Source organism: Schistocerca piceifrons, chromosome 8, assembly GCF_021461385.2.
Source record: "Schistocerca piceifrons isolate TAMUIC-IGC-003096 chromosome 8, iqSchPice1.1, whole genome shotgun sequence".
NCBI classification, from domain to species: domain Eukaryota; kingdom Metazoa; phylum Arthropoda; class Insecta; order Orthoptera; family Acrididae; genus Schistocerca; species Schistocerca piceifrons.
Genome location: NC_060145.1, coordinates 390,870,542 through 390,896,965, shown reverse-complemented (window position 1 = coordinate 390,896,965; position 26,424 = coordinate 390,870,542). Strand labels below are relative to the sequence as shown.

Genomic DNA, 26,424 nt, shown 5'->3' with positions numbered 1-26,424 from the left:
GCCTGGACCTGCTCAGTTGCTCAGCTCTCAATTGACCGCTTATTTATAGGCGAGCGCCGTTGTGGAAGGCTGACGTAAGCGAAATGAAACTGAGCAGAGTGGGCCGGCTGTGGGCTGGGCTCACCTGTTGGACAGGGTGCGTAGGCCGGGCCGCCGGTAGAAGACGAGCAGCACGGTAGCGTTGGCCAAGAGCCCCGCCACCAACAGGAAGAGCAGCGCCACGTCGCACGCCACCAGCAGCGCCGCCCCCGCGTCCGTCGCCGTCGCAGTCGCCGCCACAGCCGCCCCTGACGCCATTCGCCGAGGGCCTTCACTGGACTCTGCAACACCGACACCATCACCGGTCAGTCTCGCTTCGGGTACCCTGATGTTGAGGTGCCGTCGTCACTCCCAAAACTAGACGGTCTTAACACTTAATTTACAATGGTCTTGATCGCGTTGGATGGTTGGTTGGTTGGAAGAGTGGACCAAACACAGAGCTCGTCGGTCCCATGATCTAAGGTGGCGGCAACCAAGGAAGGAACAACACAGACAGCACAGTCCAGTCAAGACAAAGAGAAAAACGGGCGAACGAAGAGGTAAAAGGAACGTCGGGGCAGCAGGAAGAGTGAAGAACAGGAAAAGGGGCGTCCCAGAAACGGTACGCGTGATGGGGCTTCAGCAACGCCGCCGACCCTTCTCGATCCCGGCACCATGCCATAATCACGACACAATGGGGACAATACCAGGGGAAGAAGACAGAAGAAAATGGGGAATAAACGGCATAAAAGATCAGAAAAAAACGTAGGGAAAAGGAAGGGGTAGAACATGGCCGATGGGGAGACAAGGCCAAGATTGATCGTGCTGGATGGACATAGCAGCACTTTGCAGGTTTAGACTGTTATGAGCCATCATCAGAACCAATTTCTTGTCAGTAAAGTAGCGTGTCACACACTCAGCGACTGTGTTGGCCTCTTGACATCGGCATGAACTCAACGCTTGACTTGAGTTGATGTCAAGTCACCATCAAAGACATTAAGTGATTGTTCGACGTGCTACTTTTCTACCAAGATACAGGTCATAAGAGTCGAAACTGGTAAATTTTATGCCTGTAAAGGTACATTTAGGGGGGGGGGGGGCTTAATTGGAATGGTTAAATCAGTTCTTGTGTTGCCTAATTTTATTGTTATCAATTTTCTGGCTTTGATACCCCTACAGCACACCGATCCTATGAACGGATGCCGAGACTGTTGGCTCTGAGAACTATGCGACTTACCTTCTGAGGTCATCAGTCGCCTAGAACTTAGAACTAATTAAACCTAACTAACCTAAGGACATGACACACATCCATGCCCGAGGCAGGATTCGAACCTGCGACCGTAGCGGTCGCTCGGCTCCAGACTGCAGCGCCTAGAACCGCACGGCCACTCCGGCCGGCGCCGAGACTGTCAGAGGGATGTGAGATTCCTATTTAAAAAATTATCCTTCTGTCACAGGGTAAACTAGTTCAACTGTGGCGATTCACTTAATTTCAGAGGTGGCTCAACGTAAATATTTTTATTTAGACAGCTAAATGAAGTGGCGTAATGTCACTAGTCCATCCCGTGCCAACAGGACAATAGTAAATAAAGTACTTACGAAAACAGGTCGCGCGCTACAATTTGACAATGTCAAAATCCATTCTAGACAGGTTATTTTAAGATGATTCCTTGGTCTAAATCCTCATTGCTATCGCATTGTCTCCAACGAACAAATGATGTAAATTATTCTCCCACTGCATTATAACATCACTGGAACTTTCATACAACTGCAACAGTGTCCACTAAAGCCACGAATTTAGTGTCACGCTGGCTGCCATTTGAAAAATTAAAATAACCATTTTTTTGCTTTCATAATTTATCAGTTTTGGCGGTGAAGCGTTCTCACATTATAATAATTATACTACATAATAATCAATGTACTTTGTGAAGACAGGGCCACCACAGATACAACATGTGGAAAAAGGCTATTTTGAATAATTTTATGATGTCTGAAGGTGTTCAGACGATCGAAACCGGTTCATAAAGCAGCTATTGGTGGCTCTAAAGTGTGACTTTCTCACATTTTGTATACAACTCATCACAATCGGCGTAACTGCGTTACTCATCAAAATATCTCAATGGTAAAAAGAGGAGAGGGTGCGTGAGGTGTCAGTCGGATTTCACAAAATAATAACACCAGAATTACTTTTAACAGCTGTGATGTAGCATATCGCTTAGAAATGTAAGAATGTATTGGACACGTACGACGACACCACAGTTCACGTAATAAATGTGATCTGAGACGAGACATCTCGGACAACACGATCAGTTACTCAGTCGGTGGAAGGAAGGCGGAAGGCAAAGGACGCATGTTCCAATCCCCCTCCGGCACCCAGTTTTAATCTGCCAGGAAGCTTCAAAACGATATACAGGGTGTTACAATAAGGTACGGCCAAACTTTCAGGAAACATTCCTCACACACAAAGAAAGAAAATATGTTATGTGGACATGTGTCCAGAAACGCTTACTTTCCATGTTAAAGCTCATTTTATTACTTTGTAAGTAGGCTGTTTATGTTTTCTTATTGGCAACGTTACGTAGCGCTCTGTATGAAAATCACTGTCTGTGCTGTGTGCAATCTGTGGCTAGTTTGCATTGTTGTCTGCCATTGTAGTGTTGGGCAGCTGGATGTGAACAGCGCGTAGCGTTGTGCAGTTGGAGGTGAGCCGCCAGCAGTGGTGGATGTGGGGAGAGAGATGGCGGAGTTTTGAAATTTTTGAGACTGGATGTCATGAACTGGTATGTATATTATGAGTTTTCAACACTATTAAGGTAAATACATTGTTTGTTCTCTATTAAAATCTTTCATTTGCTAACTATGCCTTCCGTAGTTTGGATCTTTTATTTAGCTGGCAGTAGTGGCGCTCACTGTATTGCAGTAGTTCGAGTAACGAAGATTTTTGTGAGGTAAGTGATTTGTGAAAGGTATAGGTTAATGGTAGTCAGGGCCATTCTTTTGTAGGGATTATTGAAAGTCAGATTGCGTTGCGCTAAAAATATCGTGTGTCAGTTTAAGCACAGTCTTGTATAATTGTTCAAAGGGGACGTTTCAACTTCTCTTCAAATCACGTTAATCATGGAATGGAAACACACAGCAACAGAACGTACCAGCGTGACTTCAAACACTTTGTTACAGGAAATGTTCAAAATGTCCTCTGTTAGCGAGGATACATGCATCCACCCTCCGTCGCATGGAATCCCTGATGCGCTGACGTAGTCCTGGAGAATGGCGTATTGTATCACAGCCGTCCACAATACGAGCACGAAGAGTCTCTACATTTGGTACCGGGGTTGCGTAGACAAGAGCTTTCAAATGCCCCCATAAATGAAAGTCAAGAGGGTTGAGGTCAGGAGAGCGTGGAGGCCATGGAATTGGTCCGCCTCTACCAATCCATTGGTCACCGAATCTGTTGTTGAGAAGCGTACGAACACTTCGACTGAAATGTGCAGGAGCTCCATCACGCATGAACCACATGTTGTGTCGTACTTGTAAAGGCACATGTTCTAGCAGCACAGGTAGTGTGTCCCGTATGAAATCATGATAACGTGCTCCATTGAGCGTAGGTGGACGAAACTAAAATGAGCTCTAACATGGAAATTAAGCGTTTCTGGACACATGTCCACATAACATCTTTTCTTTATTTGTGTGTGAGGAATGTTTCCTGAAAGTTTGGCCGTACCTTTTTGTAACACCCTGTATACTCCGCGGCAGACTGTAAATTCGTTGTGGAGTAGTTTACGTGATCATGCTTATTAAGTAGCACACGCTCTGGCGGCAGGAGAGAATCGTATCTTCCGACGACAATGCCCTCTTGTACTGTACTGCAAATAGTCTAGATTTTGTGTGACAGCTGATCTCTCCTCCACTGAACTCGCGACGGTGGACATCCCGCAGACTTCCTTACTGTGCTTGGCCTACTGCGGTGTAGAGCGCGTTATATAAGCGGGACGATACCTGCAGTTTGTAGGTGTCGATGGCTGTGGGCGGCGGGGTGAGTTCCCTAACATACGGCTTTAAACATACCGGCAGACGTATCTAGGACAGAGGCCTCCTAATATACTGTGCCGTCTGGAGAACGCCAGGTTATAAAATACTTTTGCCGGGAACTTAATGGTCTTGGGGAGCGAAGCAGTCTGTATATACTGCCTCGTGCCAGGATCAGTTACGATATTTAATGGTTTATGGACAAGTAAGTCACAACTGTCACTCTAATGGGAGTTAAAGACTTTCACCTTACCACGTGATGGCGCTCTGTCTTCCGTTCAATCCGTAAGGCAAAAGTGTTTCAAAATTTTGCGAACTCCCGAATACGTGCGGATATTCAGCATTGCGGATTATCCGTGCTGCTTTCCACTAGTTTTGCTGCTGTTAGAATTATGACGAATATTTTTTGTTTAGAATACACCACTATGCACGTGGCTAATGTTTTAAGACACAATTCGAACCACTAAATGTGCTGATCTGTTATGAGAGTATGCGTGAACCAAATTTAGCGATACCGTTGTTTTGACTCATAGGGAAAACCGTCGACAGAAAAAAAAAGTGATTGGAAAACAGAAGCGGAAAAAAAATTGACGATCATTGTCACGAAATGAAAGCAAATGATCAAGCAAAGAAGTTCCGAGACTATTAATAAAAAATAAAGATTCGTTAAGAGCGTGGTTTTAGTGCACCAGTGTTCTACATAGTCTCATGACTTGAGTAAAATGCACAGAACGTTCAATCATGAGAAACTGCCAGAAAAATCCTACATTGGGATATTGTTCAAATCGCATGACACATTGGATTGAACGTCGGTTATATTGGCAAAACGTGTGACCATTCATGTGAATTTCTGCACCTTGTGTCGTTTCTGGTAGGTTGGTATTGGTAACGCTCTTTACGATTTTATCAAGAAGACCTGCCAGCGTTTTATATGTCAATTAAGTCGTGGCAGGCGTCGACGTGTAGTAGTTTTTGTTCGATAATCTACGGGGGACAAACTCAGCAGACGCTTTCCTCTTCTTCAGAACACTCTGGAGAATGTCTAACACATGATTTAGAGGTGTTGCTCCACTGCAATTTGTGAGGCAGCGACGTTGACACACTGCGGCCGCACGCCCACTACTTAACACCGCCTGTCATTGTTTACAGTTGTTAGTTCAACATGCCACCGTAGTTACTGCGCTGATCTCGCTTACACGCCAGGGATTAAATCAGTCTCTCGACTTTTTGGACCGATGGTTTACAGTGCGTTTTAAGAGCAATTTAGTAACTAAGCTTCAAGTTTTCGACGCTTGACGCGTACGTAATGTAGTGGGCTTTCAAGCATGTTATGTAAATAAAGTAAACGGCAACTTCCGTTAAAAACAAATGTATTTTGGGTAATCCGTATTTTTCACTTATCCATTCAGTTCGGTTCCGCATTAATCCAGAACATCGGAAGCTTCTGTATTCCGTTTCTTAGCAAGCACCGTTTCTGTGATAATTAGGGCTACATCGAATTCGCATTCCTGGTCAACGGCGTGGCGAGTAGGAATAATTTATCTGAAAGATGGAAAATGATCGACACGCATTGGCGTTATTCCTCCTACTTACACGCTGTCTGTGTTCCACGAAGATTAAAAAGAGACATCAAGTAAAAGGATGGATCACTTTTCCACATGGAGAGCAAATACATGCTAATGTATCAACGACAAAGCTGAATTTTTCAAATCAAAGTTTATTGAGTGGTACTATCGTGATTGCTCCCGCGAAGAATTCTTAAATCTATAAGGAGCCGTCAAATAAAAACGAGACAGATGGAAAGAAAGTAAGTAAGTAACCTGAATGTTATTTAAAAAGTAATCTCCAAAACTGTTAATAGATTAATCTCACTGAGACAAGACGGTCAATGCCTCCATGGAAAAAAGCGCTTACTAAGCGTCCGACCCCTTGTTGCCAAGGTTGCTTAGAGTACGTTGCGGAAAGTGGGAAGCCCTTACACACACACGATATAGCCCCGACCTCTACTCGATTTTTGGGGCCATGAAAAAGGACGTTCGTGGTCGTAGATTTGCTTCAGACGAAGAGATGCACCCCTGGATACAATCATGATTCCGTAGGTAACTGCAAACATTTTTCCATGAAAGCGTTTGCCGTCTTGTCTCACAGTGGTATAAATGTATTAACAGTTATGACGATTACTTTTGAAATAATAAACAGTTAACTTCCTTTTCTTCCATCTGTTTCGGTTTCACTTGACTGCCCCTAATAGTTTTATGGAGTCATTTCGAGGAAACTCTCTCCAGTCCTAAGAAGACTCGAATCACACGTCGAAAGGCTAAAAATCGAAATCTGCTGCTGGAAGGTGAATCCAGTACGACCAGGAAGGAAGAGGAGGAGGAGGAGGAGGAGGAGATTAGAGTTTAACGTCCGTCGACAACGAGGTCATTAGAGACGGAGCACAAGCTCGGGTTAGGGTAGGATGGTGAAGGAAATCGGCCGTGCCATTTGAAAGGAACCATTTAGGGAAGTCACGGAAAACCTAAATCTGGATGGCCGGACACTGGTTTGAACCGTCGTCCTCCCGAATGCGCGTCCAGTGTTTTAACCACTACGTGGACCTCGATCGGTCAGAACTATCAGAACTGGTGCAAAGGAGAGAAGGGCGCGATGGTTGGTAACACTGGTTATAGAATGCAAATGGCCGATTTCTTCAGAGATATTCGCTAGTGGCTGCCAACAGTTCCAGCCACGCTGTGATTTATTCAGCCCACGTCGGAACACGTGCGACCGAAATAACGGATGGCGACCACTTAAGAAAATTCGCAGTAAAACTCGTGAGCAGGCGAACTGTCCTCCTTACAGTGACATAACTCTGTACCAGCGCATCACGCTTGTGGGCAAAACCAAGCATCTTTAGTTATATTTATAACGTGTTTCTCATTTTTGGTCTAAGTCCCTCTCGAAACTTCCTGGCAGATTAAAACTGCCGGACCGAGATTCGAATTCGGGACCTTTGCCTTTCGCGGGCAAGGTAGGAGACGAGGTACTGGCAGAAATGAAGCTGTGGGGACGGGCGTGAGTCGTGCTTGGGTAGCTCAGATGGTAGAGCCGCGAAAGGCAAAGGTTCCGAGTTCGAGTCTCGGTCCGGCACACATTTTTAATCTGCCAGAAAGTTCCATATCAGCGCACATTCCGCTGCATAGTGAAAATCTCATGCAAGTCCCTCTCATCTGATAACATGTTCTGGTGGCTAAATTATAGGAGTTTGCCTGGCTCCTTGAGTCCATGAAAAATCTGCTTACATCACCGGCAGATTAACCACGGATTAGTTTTTAGGCCCGCACCGACTGGCCTACCAGTACGAAGAGCAACCTGTGATCGTCGGACATGTGAGCACAGCATGCCACCAATCCCAACAGCCGTTATTGCCATTAGATGCATCCTGGTGATGCTGCTGCTGCTTCTTCTTTATTCAAGTAATCCTGATTTGACCTCGTGACGTTGCGTCGCACCCGTTCTAGAGCTCCGTACCTCAGAAAAGGATCTGAGAAGGTATCGGGAATTGAACTCGGGTCTTTTCGCACCGGAGGGAGCAACGCTAACCATTCAGCTACGCAGGCGATCTACTGGCAAATAAAAAACAGAAATTATCTGAATGTTGAGGTTTTAAGTTGGGAATTCTCGTATGGCTTACGGGGTACAGGAGTACAAGTACCACTATAGCCGTGATCTGGATCCTAGTCTTAATAAGGTACTCTCCCTCTCCCTGTGTGTGTGTGTGTGTGTGTGTGTGTGTGTGTGTGTGTGTGTGAGAGAGAGAGAGAGAGAGAGAGAGAGAGGTGTGTGTGTGTGTGTGTGTGTGGGGGGGGGGGGGGGGAGGTCTGCATTCTTACTGTGTGTAAGAGAGCGAGACACAGTTGGTAGTAACGAGTAAACAGACCCACAAAAAGAAAGGAGTAACAAATATCTCTGGCTGTATTCACCAGCCTGTTTATGAGATTACGGACTCTTCGCTAAGGAGCATGTATTGGGTAGTTGAATTCATACATATGTCTTCCAATATGGAGTTTTAAGTGACGCCGGAACGAAGAGTTGTTTAAATCGGCGAAAAGTCTTTTTCATTAGTCTACTACGCGCGTTACTTTGGATATGTAACAGTCTCACCAAGCCACGCGGTGTGGTAAGTTGCTACTATGCGATGATTGTAACACATCGTATATTTAATCATATCCTTATTTCCTTATAGGTTTCAGGTCTTCTGCTAGAAAAAATATGAATATTTTCCGGCCGTACTAATTTGCTTTATACTTCTCATCCCGCCCCCTCTCCCAAACAAACACACACACACACACACACACACACACACACACACACACACACACACACACACACTTATTGTATGTTGCAGAATGACTTACTCGTGGACGAGAAATATTCGACACTAAAGTGAGCATCAGCTAAGCCTGTGTTTATTCCTGTGTTGCACTGTTGTTATAGTACATGAAATTCTGGCCCCCCTCGACCCGGATTCTTTGCTTTCAGGCTGCAGTGCACAGAGGTAATGTTGTCGTTCAGTCAGCACTCATTCTTCCGGAAACACCCAAGAAATGTAACTATGAATGGTATTCGACATACGTAAACAGCACATTTACAACACATTTTCCGATCGTCATTTCTTTTTTTTTTTTTGGTTGGGGGGGGGGGGGGGAGGGCGTCAGTTATACGAACATTGTTTCGGACAGCCGGGGTTCCTTCGCTGCGCCTAAGCGATATTTCCAAGGTCTGTTGCTGTCCACTTCTACAGCGCGGATGACCTTGCACCGAGGCCGTGCCCGCTTGGCATCCTAAGGACCGTACAAGCGGCATAGAAACGCACGGAATTTTGAAATCTATTTTCCTGACATTCCTCACTGTTCCACCACTGTCCATCAACACGCCTGTTTTCGTAATACATTGATGACTGTAACGATAAAGAACGCCCCCGTAAAACACAAACAACTCACCCTGTCAGTGACCCGATCTTAACATATGTACAGGAATTTGCAATGTCGCTATTTTTTCCTAGACTAGCAATATAAAAGAGTTGCAATTTTCTTCCTTATTATTAACTTTCTAGCGCTATTTTGTTTTGTAGAACTGGACCGAATTTCAAAAGCTTCCTGTTAGCTCGCAGTGACATTATGAGTCTATAATCAGCTACGTAAGTACGTGTCGGAGGGTGTTTCTCACGGCAAGATATATTGACCAAGCACGGTATTATATGTTCCGTGTATCTGGCGTAAGACCGGGCTCAGGTCACGTGGAACGCATGTACGAAGTTGCGAAAGACGAGGAACCGGTTTCTGGGACGCAGATAATTCGAGATGCGAATATTATTTAACGTCGGCAACCACTGCTACCTTCTGTGCGGCTGCGGAGTTACATCGAAAACGTTTCTTAAGAGTCACCAATGAGTGGAGACTTTTTCGAGATATTTCGGTTGAATGAAAAAGTGTATGCATGTCAGTGTTGATAAACAGACTTCATTAGGGCCACATATGCATTTCTTCTAGGAAGCGATTACAATGTACATTGTTCGGTTTCACAATGCCAGGGCTTTGTCTAATGTGTGGCGAGTCGACCCGGAAAAACACCCGCTGTTCTTTGCTGAAAGAAGTCAGATTCAGAGAAGGCAGTTAGCTCGCCCATTAGCAGTTGTGATTAGCTCACGAGTCGGCGAACTCTGAAATTTCCACACGCCGAAAGACCACGCCTACACTGGTTTCACCTAGCCTGTGTAACTGGAACACTAATTGCTCGTGTGTTATTCCCCGCTGGTATTCCTCGTTGTTAACACTCAAGTTTTCATAGCGTCGTGTTCAATAACTAAACACTGTAAATAGATATTCTACGTTTTTCAGTTTTCTGTTTTTTGCTGCACTACCGTGGGTGATTTCTGATGCCCCCTTACAACCTGCTATAACAAAGTCTGAAGAAACTTTGTGCAAGGTTGGCACCTTGAGAAAATTGTTATATTATCAACATATTATATCAAGGAGGGAGGGAGATTGGGTTTAATGTCGACATCGAGGTTATCAGAGATGGAGCAAAAGCTCTGGCTGGGAAGGCAATAGGCCATGCCCTTTCAGGGGAATCATCCCGGCATTTGCCCGAAGCGATTTAGGGGCTGTCGGACTCTGGTTTGAACCGTCGTCGTTCCGAATGAGAGTCCCGCGTGCTAACCACTTCGCTATCTCGCTCTGTAGGAGAAACTGAAGCTCATACTAACGTAGGTGTCGCTGTAGTTAAAATACTGGACTCTCACTGCGAGATGGTTTTTTAAATCGTCTTCCACCCATCCGGATTTCTGTTGTTCCCTCAAATCCCGTAAGGCAATTGGCAAGATGGTTCATTTAAAAAGGAGACAGCCGAAATCCAATCCCATTCCTTCCGAAACCGTTTTCGTGTTTAATCCCTAACGACCTAGTCGCCCACGGAACGTTAATTCCGATTTTCCTTCTTTCTGAACTCGCAACCCACACTGAATAAACGATCTTATTCGGAAGAGAAGCGGCCAGTGCGGGGGTGTGCTACTTCTCTCCGGCAGAATTTTAAACTGAATTAAAAAGCGAATTCGTTCGACGCACTGTCAGGGCACAATTGAAAAGAATGGGAGATGCAGCGGAAAGTACATTTGTTATGGGAACAGCCTGGACAAAGCAAGGACAGTCATGGGAACATATCAGTGGGAAAACATCAACCCAGCGCCGAGTGTAGAAGAAACATCTCTTCCAGACACTTCAGCTCCTTGCCCCTCAGCGTCGATGGTAAACGAAACCGAAGCCGACTATAAATAAACACTCCGAGGCTGCCCCCAGAAAACCGCAACGCAGAGGAACACACACAGTTAGCGGCGGTTATGCAGCCGGTGATGCAAGACGTGTGACACCGATTGCAGCGCCAGTGGCGTCTGGCTGTAGCAGCTTGCAGAAGTCAGCTTGGATTCGGCTGTCGCCGGAATGCTAGCGGGTCTGAACGACAAAGGACGAGAATGTTCCAGCGGTCGATGATCTCAGCCGACACGTCATTTCGGGAAAGACACGTCTTGGCCGCACGCAACCGGTACGTGCAATTGGTAAACTGGCTGAAACGAGTGTTAATTACTTGCTGCAACCGCACTGGTGCCAAATCTGCGAAACAGATGCATGAGAATTAGGTCATCGACTACGTTACCGTTCACACCGATTGAGATCGCGATAGTATAGTTTTATTCCATCGGAAATTGACTCATTCTCTACAGTACGCTGTACTAGTATATAAGAAGGATAAATGTGTGGGTATGCCTTAGAGTTAAGTCGATAAGAGTGTAATGTATCTTATGCTGCGAGTTATGGGACTTGTGCTTAAGACGACGACAGTGCCAACAGCGGAGACAGCTATGCCATGGCGACGATTGTTTTGATGATGATGACGATGATGATGATGGTACAGAGAATTATTGGAAGTGTTACGTATACATTTCCCACGATGCTGGGAAATGAGGTATAGGCCCTGAAAAATGAGGAATGGATGACGATGATGAATGACGACTGGATGATGATGATGATGATGATGATGATCGCATGTTAACCGCTATGACATGATCAAGTCAGTGATAACGAAATCTACTGTGTTTTGTGCACGGGGGACACAGAAAACTTCACTGGCAAGAGTCTCTCCAACACATTTGTTGGTCTCACCCAGTACAGTGCCTAAGTAATGAAACACTCATTGTTACGAAGTTAGGCAAACATTATGCATACAGAAGCAGTCTGGATAAGAGTGGCTTTTGGGAACTCTTAACCAGGATGAAAATCATACAAGATTTGGTTCGACTCATCCTACATCGTTCGAAGGACCTAGCCTGGTAAGAGAGATCACATTTTTGTCGCCACAAAGGTGTAACAAACTCCGGTACGTAACATTCAGAAGGAACAACGGAATCTCCTCTCTGTAAAATGCTCTTAGGTGGTTCAATAAAGCGTATATCCAAGATCACCGCGGTACAAAAAATTCCTGCGCGTAAATGTACAAGTAATATGTACTGGAGAAACATGTCGTAATCGTAAAATAGTTGATATGTATTCCGCTCAGAATAAATTCACATGTACTTATAACTGTGTCATTTTTTTCTTTGGATGATTTCTGTGTATTATTTTTGTACGGATTTTCTCCGCCACTAGTAACTTTGTTCCGCCTACAGACTTTGTAGAGTCAAGAACTGACGTCCAAGGCCGAACGAACACGGCTTTGTAGATCGTAAAACGTTCACGCACTTGGCAGAGGCCTCAGCCTCTGCCCGTTTCGTCCCTGAATAGAAAAACTGACTGATGGAAGCAAGGCAACCTTGGGATCGAGTGAGGGGTCTAACAGAACAGAAAAATAAGGAGAAGAGGAAGAAATGTAAGAGGAGGAGGAATTGATGAGCAGAAGTGCCAATGAGGAAACTTTCGAAATGCACACCACTAGTGTGTGGAAGGAATAGATTGAGGAGGAGTTGATGATCAAGACGGCTACAAAAAGGCGCTAAGCATACGTATAAAAAAAAAGCGCGACACGAGTACTTTCATTGATTGTCTGGCTGAGTGCAAGGGCTGATCGGGTGCATCGCCCACTCCAGGTGTCGCTAGCGGAGAGACCATTGTATGCTAATCTCTCGGCTTGTGAGCTCAAAAACAGCCGCGCGCCGACACACACACACACACACACACACACACACACACACACACAGACGTGGAGAGCCCCATCCTGCAGACCAGACTGCTTGCCGACTGATGGTGGGCAGTGGCGTGGAATTCTTTGCAGCGGACCAGTCGCTGCCCGCCGACCACCCCACACCAGACCGGTCAAGGTTGAAAGGTCAGCGAACCGGAGGAGTTGTGACCAGCTGCAGATGGCGCACTGCCTCCTCCGTACCGTTCTCACAATCGATTGTTCACTTCTCTGGTACAAATTTAAAAGTTATCCAAAGGATGATACAAATTGTGGTACGCGCGATGCAATTTTCTATTTTAAATCATGTTTCTAATCGATATTCCGTAAACTGATTTTGCACAACAACGTCCGAAAGAACTATGCAAAATAATTTCTAATGACTGCATACCTTTGGAAAGCATTTCAACCGTCTAGAGCTGCTGATAAGTAACTCCTTATTCACAAGCGGTTTCGATCATCAATCATTTTCAGATATTGTATTTCATTTTTCAAGTTGTTTAGAGCTCTTACCGGCCGCTGGGCCCTAGTGGTTCTAGACGCTTCAGTTCGGAACCACGCTGCTGCTACGGTCGCATGTTCGAATCCTGCCTCGGGCATGGATGTGTGTGATGTCCTCAGGTTAGTTAGTAGTCCTAAGCCTAGGGGACCGATGACCTCAGATGTTAAGTCCCATAGTGCTTAGAGCCATTTGAACCATTTAGAGCTCTTCAGGTCTTTTCTCGCAACCTCATATCCAAGCCACACGACCCTTGCATAAATCTTCTTTCAAATTTCTTCGTCGCGTATACTTCTCCACTTGATTTTTCCATTCTGCAGTCTTCCTCTTTTTCTGTTTAAGGTGGATGCCAACACAGCAGTTTCTTTCGGCCATCGTTCGTTCCCGTGACATTTTAAACGCCGTTTTTCCACCCCTTCGGTGAGGTACGTGTGGGTTTTCATTCAGTTCCTGATTATTTGGGATTTTGTCTCTCCTTGAAACCTTTCAGGCACCTTGTAATTAACAGCCGACCGGTTCCAGGCGCTTCAGTCTGGAACCGCGCGACCGCTACGGGGAATTTCGTTAAAAAGTAAGTGGAAAGACATGCGGAACGCCGATGAGCAAATGGAGTATTTGGGAAATCCTTATTAAGAAGCGACAGGCATGGTGTATGAGCCAGTTCCGCAGCTGAGGTTAAGATAAAGCAAGACTGTAAAGTTCATATGGACTGAAGACATTGATACTAGTCAGTAAATAAAAAAGAAGAGGTGAGGAGACTAGTACAGAACAAAAACATTGGACGACACTTTTATCAGCATTTCATGAATTAAGAAGTACGGGACACACAAAATTTGCAAAAATCTTACAACTAATGTTGCGACCGTTTAAACCCATCCATCAGCAATCAGCGATTTCAAAAAGGGATGTTAGAACGTGACGATATGACTTCTAAAGGAGTCGAATTTCGAAATAATTTGTTTAATCCCCTTCTCTTATCATCTGGGTAGCGAACTTTACCCTCGGCGATCGTTGACTGATGTCTCGCGCCACTTACGCGCACCACAACGATTTTGATAATTACGCAAAGAGTAAGTTGGCCTTCAAAAAACTGGCCTATCATTGTGTACAAGAATCTCGGTGTTGTTGCAAAATCACAAAGAAACCTTCATGATTGCCACCTGCCCTGTGGTATGCCGAAAATGTTATCCTTGCCGTCCTCGGTGTACTGGTTTGCAGAATATAGAATCAAGCCACCTGACGATGTTACAGACTTCGTTACATCTTCAGTAGCTGAAAATGGCATTGGGATGAAGGTCGGACGCAGCTAAAATGTGGTGGCTAACATAACCAAATTAACAGTTCATCTGCTCCCTACATCCAAGCCCTTACCCCACTCCAAATTCACAGACAGCAACTTCAAGGAGCTAGTATGCAACACAGCAAGGAGCAAGGACGACCTGTGACGTAAACACTAATGAGGTGGTATGAATGGCTGAAAGTTTCGCATTACTGGCTCTGACTAGAAAATCTATTTGAGGTATTGCACCCAGACGAGACTACCTTCACTGTATTTGTGTATTTCCCGATTTAAGAAATGATAGTAGCAATATTTAGTCATGTTGTTAGTGCTCACACTGGAGGAAAGAAAACAGCATCGCCGAATGGAATTCCTAGGCAGCTGAGTATTTCTGCTTTGATCTGGCTTTGCTAACCAGAGGCCACTTTGTCATATGCAGACAGTCGATCCGCGTCGCAAATAGTATTAACGAGACGGTGAAAGGGATCGTTTATTTCTAATTTAGCTTTCAAGATAATCTTCTGGCTCGCAAAATTATGGGACTGCTCTGCTGGCAGGTTGGCAGCACGTACTGTAGAGGTCTTGCCACAGTAGAATCAAGTCTTTCACTCGACGTATCACCCCACTTTCTACGCATTCTTCAGGCGAACTGTTTCTGTTTACCTTGTTCTGCAGTAATGCATGACGCACCATTCCTCAACCGCTAGTGTGGCTAGGGTGAAGTCCCGTGGATGTTGCAATCAGTTCCAGGTTCCAAGAAACTGTGCAGCACCAGGCGTATCACTCCAGGACGCATTTCTGAACTCTCTCGTTCACGTAAGTTTAGCAAGAATTGGAGTACAGTGAAAATAAGGCTCGCATATTTTTTTGGAGGTAAACTCATTACTGGCTCGAGAACAATGTCTCCGTCAATCAGTATCCAATAAGAAGAGAGCAAAATTGCTACTGGTTAGAAATCTCGATCATGTATTTTTTGGAACGTGTAAGAGGACTGATAGAAATTGCGAATATTATAATGACTTCTTGTATTTTCGGGTGTCTAGCCAGGAGGTATCTAAAATACCGCCGGTATTTACCTGGTTTGTGTTATACGTATTGACACCATCTAGAGGCACCTGGAATTCTTTTGTTTCTAACTATTGATAACACACAGAAGGGGAAATAAGATAGTTAAGGCAAGATAAACATGTCAGACTTGAGATAATTGCCTTAAACACGTGAACAGGGCTTTCAAATAGCCGTATGCCGTTTTCCCGCTACCTGACACTCATTCCAATATAGTGGCTATTCATGTTAAAAGACAACGCCCAGTTTTAATCTTTTATCAGCGCCGAACATCGCATATAAATTCACGTGTTCCACGTCTACTGTAGGTGCTTAGCAGGAGGTTTCGCAGTATTGCAAAAAGCTGAAAAAAAGAGATAGTGTAACACGGTCTGTATGTGAATTATTTTGTACTAATGATGTTGCATTCGACATTTACTTCTGCTTACATTGCTGTCTTTCGTTATTCGGCTACACACTATGGACTACATATTTTCTAGTGTAATTTATCTGCCCTTAATTAAATTCCTCCCCCCCCCCCCCCCCATCTTGGTCTTCTGTTATCTCTTGGAATCCGGCAGGGAGCTTACCTATTCCATAACCCTTTTGTTCGCCTAGCTACTGTTACACCCATATCAGATACATATTCATTGCTTCTTAAGCTAGAAAGCTCTCCCATTTGCGTCCCTATTCTTCCGAGAATACGTATCATGTATTTCTCCGATGATCACTGAGAGATCATTAGTTTTTAACGGAAAACCGTTCGAAACTCCATTTCTCACATTTCGTAAGTCAAAACTGGTAGTACATACACTCCTGGAAATTGAAATAAGAACACCGTGAATTCATTGTCCCAGGAAGGGGAAACTTTATTGACATATTCCTGGGGTCAGATACATCACATGATCACACTGACAGAACCACAGGCACATAGACACAGGCAACAGAGCATGCACAATGTCGGCACTAGTACAGTGTATATCCACCTTTCGCAGCAATGCAGGCTGCTATTCTCCCATGGAGACGATCGTAGAGATGCTGGATGTAGTCCTGTGGAACGGCTTGTCATGCCATTTCCACCTGGCGCCTCACTTGGACCAGCGTTCGTGCTGGACGTGCAGACCGCGTGAGACGACGCTTCATCCAGTCCCAAACATGCTCAATGGGGGACAGATCCGGAGATCTTGCTGGCCAGGGTAGTTGACTTACACCTTCTAGAGGACGTTGGGTGGCACGGGATACATGCGGACGTGCATTGTCCTGTTGGAACAGCAAGTTCCCTTGCCGGTCTAGGAATGGTAGAACGATGGGTTCGATGACGGTTTGGATGTACCGTGCACTATTCAGTGTCCCCTCGACGATCACCAGTGGTGTACGGCCAGTGTAGGAGATCGCTCCCCACACCATGATGCCGGGTGTTGGCCCTGTGTGCCTCGGTCGTATGCAGTCCTGATTGTGGCGCTCACCTGCACGGCGCCAAACACGCATACGACCATCATTGGCACCAAGGCAGAAGCGACTCTCATCGCTGAAGACGACACGTCTCCATTCGTCCCTCCATTCACGCCTGTCGCGACACCACTGGAGGCGGACTGCACGATGTTGGGGCGTGAGCGGAAGACGGCCTAACGGTGTGCGGGACCGTAGCCCAGCTACAAGGAGACGGTTGCGAATGGTCCTCGCCGATACCCCAGGAGCAACAGCGTCCCTAATTTGCTGGGAAGTGGCGGTGCGGTCCCCTACGGCACTGCGTAGGATCCTACGGTCTTGGCGTGCATCCGTGCGTCGCTGCGGTCCGGTCCCAGGTCGACGGGCACGTGCACCTTCCGCCGACCACTGGCGACAACATCGATGTACTGTGGAGACCTCACGCCCCACGTGTTGAGCAATTCGGCGGTACGTCCACCCGGCCTCCCGCATGCCCACTATACGCCCTCGCTCAAAGTCCGTCAACTGCACATACGGTTCACGTCCACGCTGTCGCGGCATGCTACCAGTGTTAAAGACTGCGATGGAGCTCCGTATGCCACGGCAAACTGGCTGATAGTGACGGCGGCGGTGCACAATTGCTGCGCAGCTAGCGCCATTCGACGGCCAACACCGCGGTTCCTGGTGTGTCCGCTGTGCCGTGCGTGTGATCATTGCTTGTACAGCCCTCTCGCAGTGTCCGGAGCAAGTATGGTGGGTCTGACACACCGGTGTCAATGTGTTCTTTTTTCCATTTCCAGGAGTATATATATATATATATATACATATATATATATATATATATATATATATATATATATATATATATATATATATATGTATATAGTGTGATGTTACGAAAATTACAGTGTGTCTGAAGATTAAGGGATTATTTTCCTACACATCTTCTCTAGGCAGATACGGAAGAAGGGGAAACGTGCTGCATGCAGTTTAACTGTCACATTTAAAAGGGATTGTCAGCGGAACCATTTTAGTATCAACTCTTAACACTGAATCTTCAGAGTCAGAGCTCAAGATAGTAGGAGTGGTAGTCTAGTGAGCGTTGACCTAGCAACATCTTCTTAGAATGGGAGATTCTGATTTAACGTTCAATCGAAGGCGGGTCGGCCTGAAGAAGGATGGGCAAGGAAATCAGTTTTATCCCTTCACAGGAATGGTCTGGCACAGACCTTTACGTAAAAACCATGCAGGCCAGATGGGAATTTGACACCACCGCCCTCCCGTCCCCATACAACGACTGCATCACTTCACTCGGTAAGTAGCACTCGGATCACTGCTTAATACTCTGGAGTAGACTCTGAGAACGGGGCAGTCACTCACTCACTGGTGCAAGAAATGATACGCAAACCACATTCAGAATTAGTGGTACTAGATACACTGTCCTCCCACCTCGAAGACTGAATCTTCCCACCTCTCTACATACTGTTATTGTAGCCTAACCTAAACCGAACTCAAGCCTTTGTTTCATTACCTAAAGTCGTGAGCCATGCGCATATTTTGCGTCAGTGTAAGGAAGTAAGGAGGGTTAAAGAGTGTAACGCTCCGTCGACGCTTAACTAGTCGGAGATGGTGATTCAGTGACTGTTCTTTCCGTGGAGAAGTGGCGGTGTAAGGCCGTCGCAGCTACTTGCGTACGACAGTAAGAGCTGCGTGGGCGTAAGGCATACACAGAGGTGGAGCGGTAGAGCGTTTCGCACTACTTTGACAACTTGTTGTCGACTTGCAGCTACGGCGGCTCATTATCACTCGGGTGGAAAGAGTTCGGACATGCGCTAATTTTAGACACTTGTTTGCGCTTCGCCCGTAATAGCTGTTCGGCCAGTAAATTTTAGCCGTGGGAGGGCTCTGGAGCACTTGAACACACTGATCTCGACAAGGAAGGAACGCTACTGTCCGTAAATCGATCGTCATGCAGTTTAATAAGACTGTCTGGCTTGTACCAGCTGGAGAAACGTACACATCTCTCTCCTCTTCTTCAAACCAGAGACTGCCTCGCTTTGTTAGAAAAAAAAATTGTTAGAATTCCACGAGTCTTCTATAACCAGCACTAATTCCTGCAGCAGAAGCAATAGTTTACAATAATCCGTTTAGTGTCGTTACGTTAAGGAATTATGAAAGCTATGTGCCCTTGCCCATTAGGGGAAGGCTAATCCAAGAAACCTCTTAATTTAGAAACAAGTTAGTTGATATATATCAGACTGTTAATGTGAGAATAAAAGTGCGGCGTATCATTGGCATGTAAGAAAGCGCGGAAAAATGTTTCAGGCAATAGTACCCATCTGCAGCTTCGTATTAGTCTCAAGTGCACAGTATTAGTACAATAAATGAAACTCTTGAATCGAATAGCTGAATGTACTACACAACACTCCGTTGCCACACAGCGTACAACTGGAGGTGGTATTGCGTTTTAAATACCTAGTATCTCTTTTGTTGCATATTTATTGCCGTCTTTTACTATCGACTTCCGAACACGAAAAAGAGAGCAATAAAACCGCAGGTAAATTGCACACCAGTTCAATAAAGAACTTTTTATGTATAAATAGGAAAACGTACAAACACATTATAGGTTCTTTATTTGCTGATGGGAACAATTATGGTGGAAACACTCTTAAATTGCAGTACACTTAAGACGGAAGAAAGCAAATAATAATTGACATAGCATTTCTATTGATTTGGCGCCTTCCTCTAACTCGTTCTCATACTTTCATTTCTGTTTCCCCCAACATCCTCGGCAATGAGGAGTTCGGATGTTTCCCAAGTTGCTATTCTCGTCTCTACTACTCTTCATTACTTTCATCCTAACTTTTCTTTGCCCTCCAAAGCGCCATTTCGCTGCAATAAGCTAATTGTCCTATTCAGCATAGCTCATAATTCTTTCTTTTCATCTCTAGAAAGGTTTTGTCATAAGCGAATCTTAGCAACAAAGTCCGTAGCCAATCTACCTTTAAGTCACTCGAGAAAAGCTAATTAACTTCCTAGTCAGTTCTTTGGATTGCCTTTAGGGGAGTACGTACGATGAAATTGGTCAAAAAGTGACATTTTTCCGATTATTATCTCTTAATAATGCTTGATGTCTCCTGAATAACTTGATGCATCTTTTATCGACTAATTCCAATTCGGAGTGCCGTTTTTATTATATCAAAGTTAACAGTGCAAGTGTAAAAAACATACATTTTGCACTGATTTCCGTAACTACCTCTATGTCAGGTACTATTTAATCTAGAAAGCTGTGGTTTTCCTTGAATTCGTGTCAATGTTCGTGTTAAGAGACTGGATTTAGTGTGTAAACAGAAATGGCGATAATGCACATGCGTTTTGTGGGGACTCTAAATGGTAAAGGAAGACTTACAGACGAAAAAGTTGATGAACTCCAGCAATATTGTAGAATGGCAGTAAGGAACAATACACATGACCTACAAGGGGTAAAAAGAGCAGTGTGGGCTACATTCTTCCACAAAAATTATCTATTGGTGATACACTTATACATGGTCTTTGCCCAACTGGTGTTGATTCATGGTTCAAGTACCACAAATCTCAGGCAGCGGGTACAGAGGAACAACTTAGGCACAAAAATAGCATACCATTTGCAGTGATGGCAGACATTAAGCCAATTACAGAGAGTTAGCTCATCTTGATCTTTTTTCCAAATGTCTCCATAGTCGAACGCAAAAACCGAATGAGTCTTTTAATACTGTCACTTGGACCCACATACCAAGAAAGACCTTTGTACGAATGAAAACTCTGTGCTTGGTGTATGTGACGCTTTAATAAAATTTATGATGGTAGTAAGGGAAGAATCAGGGTACTAGAGCAACTTGGTTTAACTCCAGGAGCCAACACACTGCAAGCCTTTCGGCGAATGGATCGACATAGTATCATGAAAACTCAGGAATTGACTAAAGAAGGAAGAGGCAAAGAAAAGAAGCTTTTAGATTTGACGTATGATCAAGAACAGGTCCAGATAATGCTGATTATGGGCCTGGCTGTTTCTAGGTGCTGGCATGCCTCTCCATATGTGAGTTCATATCAAATGAATCTTTTAAACAGGATTTCCTGAACGTGACTTACTTTTTTAAATATTTGACCCATTAACTCAGGAACTATTACTGATACGTATATCTAATTTTTCACTGTGTTACCTCTTCGTATACTGCTGCTGCTGAACCACAAACATATCTATAATGGCTTTTTACCTACAAAAGCAAAAGTTGATAAATTGAACATAAATTTAAAAAAATCATAAGTAATTAATTATTTGTCTGTGTATTATTATTCTAGTTCACTAATCACAGCCCGCATCTCGTGGTCGTGCGGTAGCGTTCTCGCTTCCCACGCCCGGGTTCCCGGGTTCGATTCCCGGCGGGGTGAGGGATTTTCTCTGCCTCGTGATGGCTGGGTGTTGTGTGCTGTCCTTAGGTTAGTTAGGTTTAAGTAGTTCTAAGTTCTAGGGGACTGATGACCATAGATGTTAAGTCCCATAGTGCTCAGAGCCATTTGAGCCACTAATCACAACAGGAGTGAAACTATACCTCCCAAAAATTTGAGATCTCAATCTGTCGAAGGTTCTGAGAAAATGGCTCGTCAATATTGCAAATTTAACACTGTAGGTGTGCGACGTACGGACTCCCTTTAAAGCCTTCTTAATGTGTACTTTCATTTTTCCTGCTCGATATGTCCATAGCCTCACTCAAAAATCGTTCTACGATGCCGTTCTCTGTTTTATGACTCAGGGATGAACAAGATACTGTCAGAGACAACAGAAGTGTTCTGGAACAAAAAAAAAAAAAATTGAATTCAGAGCAGTAGGGAATAGAATATAGGGCTCTTAGTATTTCTTATATGGTGAAGCATCTGTAGAGATCGTCCTGTGAAGGTAGGAAGTATACCATACAAAAGCCCCAACGCATACTTGCGGTGCTGCGAAACCGCATACCATCCGCGTCGTCATTTGTGACTCGCAACATCATGAACTCTGAGTGACTCAACGTTACAGTTACGGCGTTGTCTATGTGATAACCGTTTACTAGTGGTCACGACAAGTGGGAGACCGAGGCATACCATTATACTGTTATCTCCCGCACTTAACGAGACTTCTACGCCGAGGAAAATAAGTAGACCGAAGATTAGAATTTAACGCGTCCGGTTGACGAAGAATTGATCAGAGACAGAGCACTTACTCGAAGGGTGGAAGAAAATCAGCAGTGCCCTTTTCAAAGGGGCTCAGCATTTGCTTTAAGAGATTTGGGACAATCACGGAAAAACCTAAATGTGGATAGTAGGAAGCGGATTTGAAACGTCGTCCTCCAGAATGCGAGTCCAGAGTCCTAACCAATGCGCTACCTCACTCGACGGCAATAAAGTGAGATGATGACAATAGGAGGAATCTAATAGCTACAAATCACGTCTTTTATTTGTCATGAGAGCTTCAATGGAGTCCGTACTATGCTTCTTTTGCAGTTTTCCTCGGTACGTCTATGGCGGCGAAGAATTTCAATAAAAGCGTGAATTGACGTAACAGTGCTATAAAGCTTCCCACATCCTGAATTTTTCTGACGATGCCATTGAACCATCGCGTGGGCGCCGTATTTAGAATTCCGATCCACCTCGCGCGCGAAAATGCGGAAGGAAGACTTGTAGCGCAACCTTTTCACCTTTTTTTACCCTGCAGGGCCGGCTATTCACAGGATCCGAAAGCGCTCGCATCAGACCCTTGTAAGGAGCGTCTGACAGAGCTGGTTGTTTTCACCGAGCTTGTGGCTTGTTTCTCCTCTCTTCTGCTCTGCACCGATTCGAAACGGAGCACAATCCTTTCTGCTTGCAACGGGTCACATTTCTGTAGATGGCATTCGGAGGTGGTAAATAGTAATCAAATGGCCAGTGCTGATTTCCGAAATTATACAACAGCACCAAGAGACAGTACTTGATCTATATGGACCACGTATTTTTTCCACTGCATCGTATAGTCTCTAGCTATATCAACGAAAGAAACAAATAATATCTCCGTCCTTTAAAGAATTATTTGCACAACTTCATCACACTGCGTAGGTGTAAGTTTAGAGTTCAACACCGTAACTATTGTAGAATGGGTAGTGGAATTCATTTAAACCTGAAATCGCGTTACCTAACGTAGTGCATAAAACACAAATTGGAACTGTACAAATATTGAGACTTGCATTCATAAAATCGCTTCTCTGTCCAGGAAGGAAAAAATTACAGCTACTATAGCCCTTTTTAAAAACCCACTACATAACCACACAATCTAAGTATCAGGATTATGTCACTGAGCACCTGTGCCACTTTATATCTATACCATCTAGTGTTATCTTTTATTCGAGTACCGCGAAGAGTTTCTTGGGAACGCCCTCATTATCGGTATTGTAAAAAAAACAACAGCTCTGAACCGTGTAGTTTTTGCCGCTATTCCGACGTTACGAGACTGACGAATGAATATCACATAACTGCAGCTGGATATGATGTCCAGTCGATACATACACATCTATTGACGTGGTATGGGAGTGCTTGTTATTCACTTTACATGCAATTCATAGCACCCCTCTGAAGACTAGAAGCTCCCGCAGTTATGGTAGCTTTCTTCCTTGGTGGTGCACGGAGTAACAATCATTAGCGTATACCTGATCAGGTTGAATAAATAAATAATCCTGAAGATACTCGCTTAGTCAACACAGTTCACAGATCTCGTTCTCCACAGCCACTACGGAGATGATATTATTCAGCCGGCTTACTGACTGGCACGCCAGGTAATTCCAGATTTACGTCGGCAACGGCAGGCCTGGCCGCGAGATCGTTGAGCGCGCCTGGACACCCCTGGGCGGGTGGGAGTTCTCCCGCAATCCGCATTCTGCCCGGGTAGCGGAGCCGGCCGCTAACCCCATTCACAGTTGAAAGCCGTTGCCATGGAAACGCACGACCAGCCCGGATGCCACCTCGTCTGGAGAGGGGGGGACACGTCTGCGCATGCGTACGGCACTGAGTCCCGGCAGGGGTTCCCAACACCTAGCGACAATTGCTCTGGCGTACAGAGACGGATGCGCAACCTATGACACTGGATTTGCTCGAGCGGCAAATCCCAACCGATACGTGCAAGCGTTAAGCGATCGCGGCTTTGGAGCAGGAATTTCGCCAAACTCAGTTTGTGGTTGGCAGGAAGCTTTTCCGCGCAAGGATTCTTTAGTTAGGAATAATTAGAAACCGTTAGAGCTTCAAAAGCCAGCGCGGCTACGTGTTTCTACTTGTGCAGCTCATCCGGCATTAAAAAACAGCAGTTATTTAGCTATCACCACGTACAGCAAGCATTACTAAGCTCGCACAACGCTGGCGCGTATTGTATAAACTACCTAGCGGTATATGTATGAGGACATTTGCTGTCTCCCTCTACCTCCGTACCATACATCACGAAAAAGTAGCTTACAACGAAGTAGACTAAAATGAAATCCACACTTTCAGTAACACTTCTAGACAGACACGCCATTTTGAAACATTTTATTGTAACAAATCTAAGTAAAATATGTACGCCCTTGACAGATTTTTAACATATACTTCTCTCATCTAATAGGAACTCATCATCACGAGCTGCTTAGCCACTACTGAGACAAACTAAAAATTGTACCTGTTTGTCCAATACTATAAAAAGTCGTATCAAAATATTTGCACTTTACTGTAAGAATGGAGGTAAAACTTTCGTTCGACGAAGTGTTTAATGTTTTTTGTCAATATATACTCCAACCATGTTGGACAAGCCGGCCGGTGTGGCCGAGCGGTTCTAGGCACTTCAGTTTGGAACCGCGCGAATGCTGCGGTCGCTGGTTCGAATCCTGCCTCGGACATGGATGTGTGTGATGTCCTTAGGTTAGTTAGGTTTAGGTAGTTCTGAGTTCCAGGGGACTGGTGACTTCAGATGTTAAGTCCCATAGTTCTCAGAGCCATTTGAACCATGTTGGACAAACAACAGAAAAGAAAAAGATCGAACAAGACGTACACGATTCGTCAAGGGTTTGGTAAATCATCGTGATGATCTGCTCAACAAACACTCATGAGAGACGTTCCAGGAAAGATACTGTGCATCATGAACGGCGATACATTCAAAAGTTTCGACGTCTCACATTCCAGTATGAGTCTACAACACATGGTTTCCTCCCAAAAACATCTCTCGTAATGACTTCTACAAAACTAGGAATATCTACAGGGTGTAAGATAATAATAGCCACCAGCCACAATACGAGGTGATTTTATTTAACATACGACCAGTTTCAGGTTTGTGTCCATCTTCAGGTGGTTTGTATTCATTTACATGGTTCCATACTCAATGCTGGATATCAGTGTTAGAGAGAGAGAGAGAGAGAGAGAGAGAGAGAGAGAGAGAGAGAGAGAGAGAGAGGGAGGGGGGGGGGGGAGGGGGGAGAGAGAATGCGACGAAACTAAATAGATAAAACCGAAACAATTAGAAGTTGCTCAGTGACTTGTGTCGAAAAATATTAATAGTATATACATTCATCTGCAGTATCCATATAGTTTCGACATTACAATCATCACAGTTTTTACAGAAATATTAGAGTTTTTGCAAGACTATATTTTAGTCTCAATGGTAATTATTGGTACTTCCATATCACGCCTTTGATACAACAGTGGCAGATGTTGTTAGTTTCAGAAGCACATGCACTCAATTTCCAAAGTGTGTCATTTGAAAACAGAGGCTATGGTCAAAGAGCTTCGTTCTAAGAAGCACAGACGTTACAAGCACAGAAATATAATAGGTATTACAAGTGATGAACATTAAAGTGGTACATGATTTTGGAATCACACTGGCGTTGATAATATATCAGAGTGATTGCTGGAAAATTATTTGAGGGTTAATGGTCATGATCAATTTTTTTATGGTTGTGAGGAGGAAATAATTTACAATTTTCATTTTCATATATTTCATTAAAGGTGTGTAGGAATTACTTGTGTGCAAGGTCTACTTATTGACTGAGAATAAAATGTGGTGAGCTGGAGCTATGGATGTCAATTTTGAGTCTTCAACATTTTCGTTCTTTTGCTGATGTACGTAGTATACGCAGGTTGCCTGTAATGGCTGTGGCTAAGTGGTCGTGTTCCTTCCGATGTGTTGTAAAAATGGATTTATCGAAATGATTTAGCTGGAATGCATCTGCGTGTTTCCGATATCTTACAGTGAAACTTCTGTCGTGGTTTATGTAGAGCTGTGGGAAATTGCCGCATGAAGTTACTAATAACTTTTATCAAAGGCATAACATGGAAGTACCAATAACTACAATGATGACTAATTGACAGTTAACGTGGAAAAAATCTAAATCTTAAGTATGATGTGGAAAAAGTGTCG

The 26,424-nt window shown here is 44.5% G+C and overlaps 1 protein-coding gene across 1 annotated transcript in view; it reads right to left on the bottom strand.

The window, feature by feature from the left end:
• Positions 1-26,424, bottom strand: part of LOC124711794 (probable G-protein coupled receptor No9) — an 82,514-nt gene that overhangs the window by 19,308 nt on the left and 36,782 nt on the right. The window contains exon 2 of the mRNA XM_047242015.1: positions 125-320. Coding sequence (XP_047097971.1) covers positions 125-297 — 173 coding nt within the window. The 5' untranslated portion in view covers positions 298-320. The remainder of the gene's footprint in view (positions 1-124; positions 321-26,424) is intronic.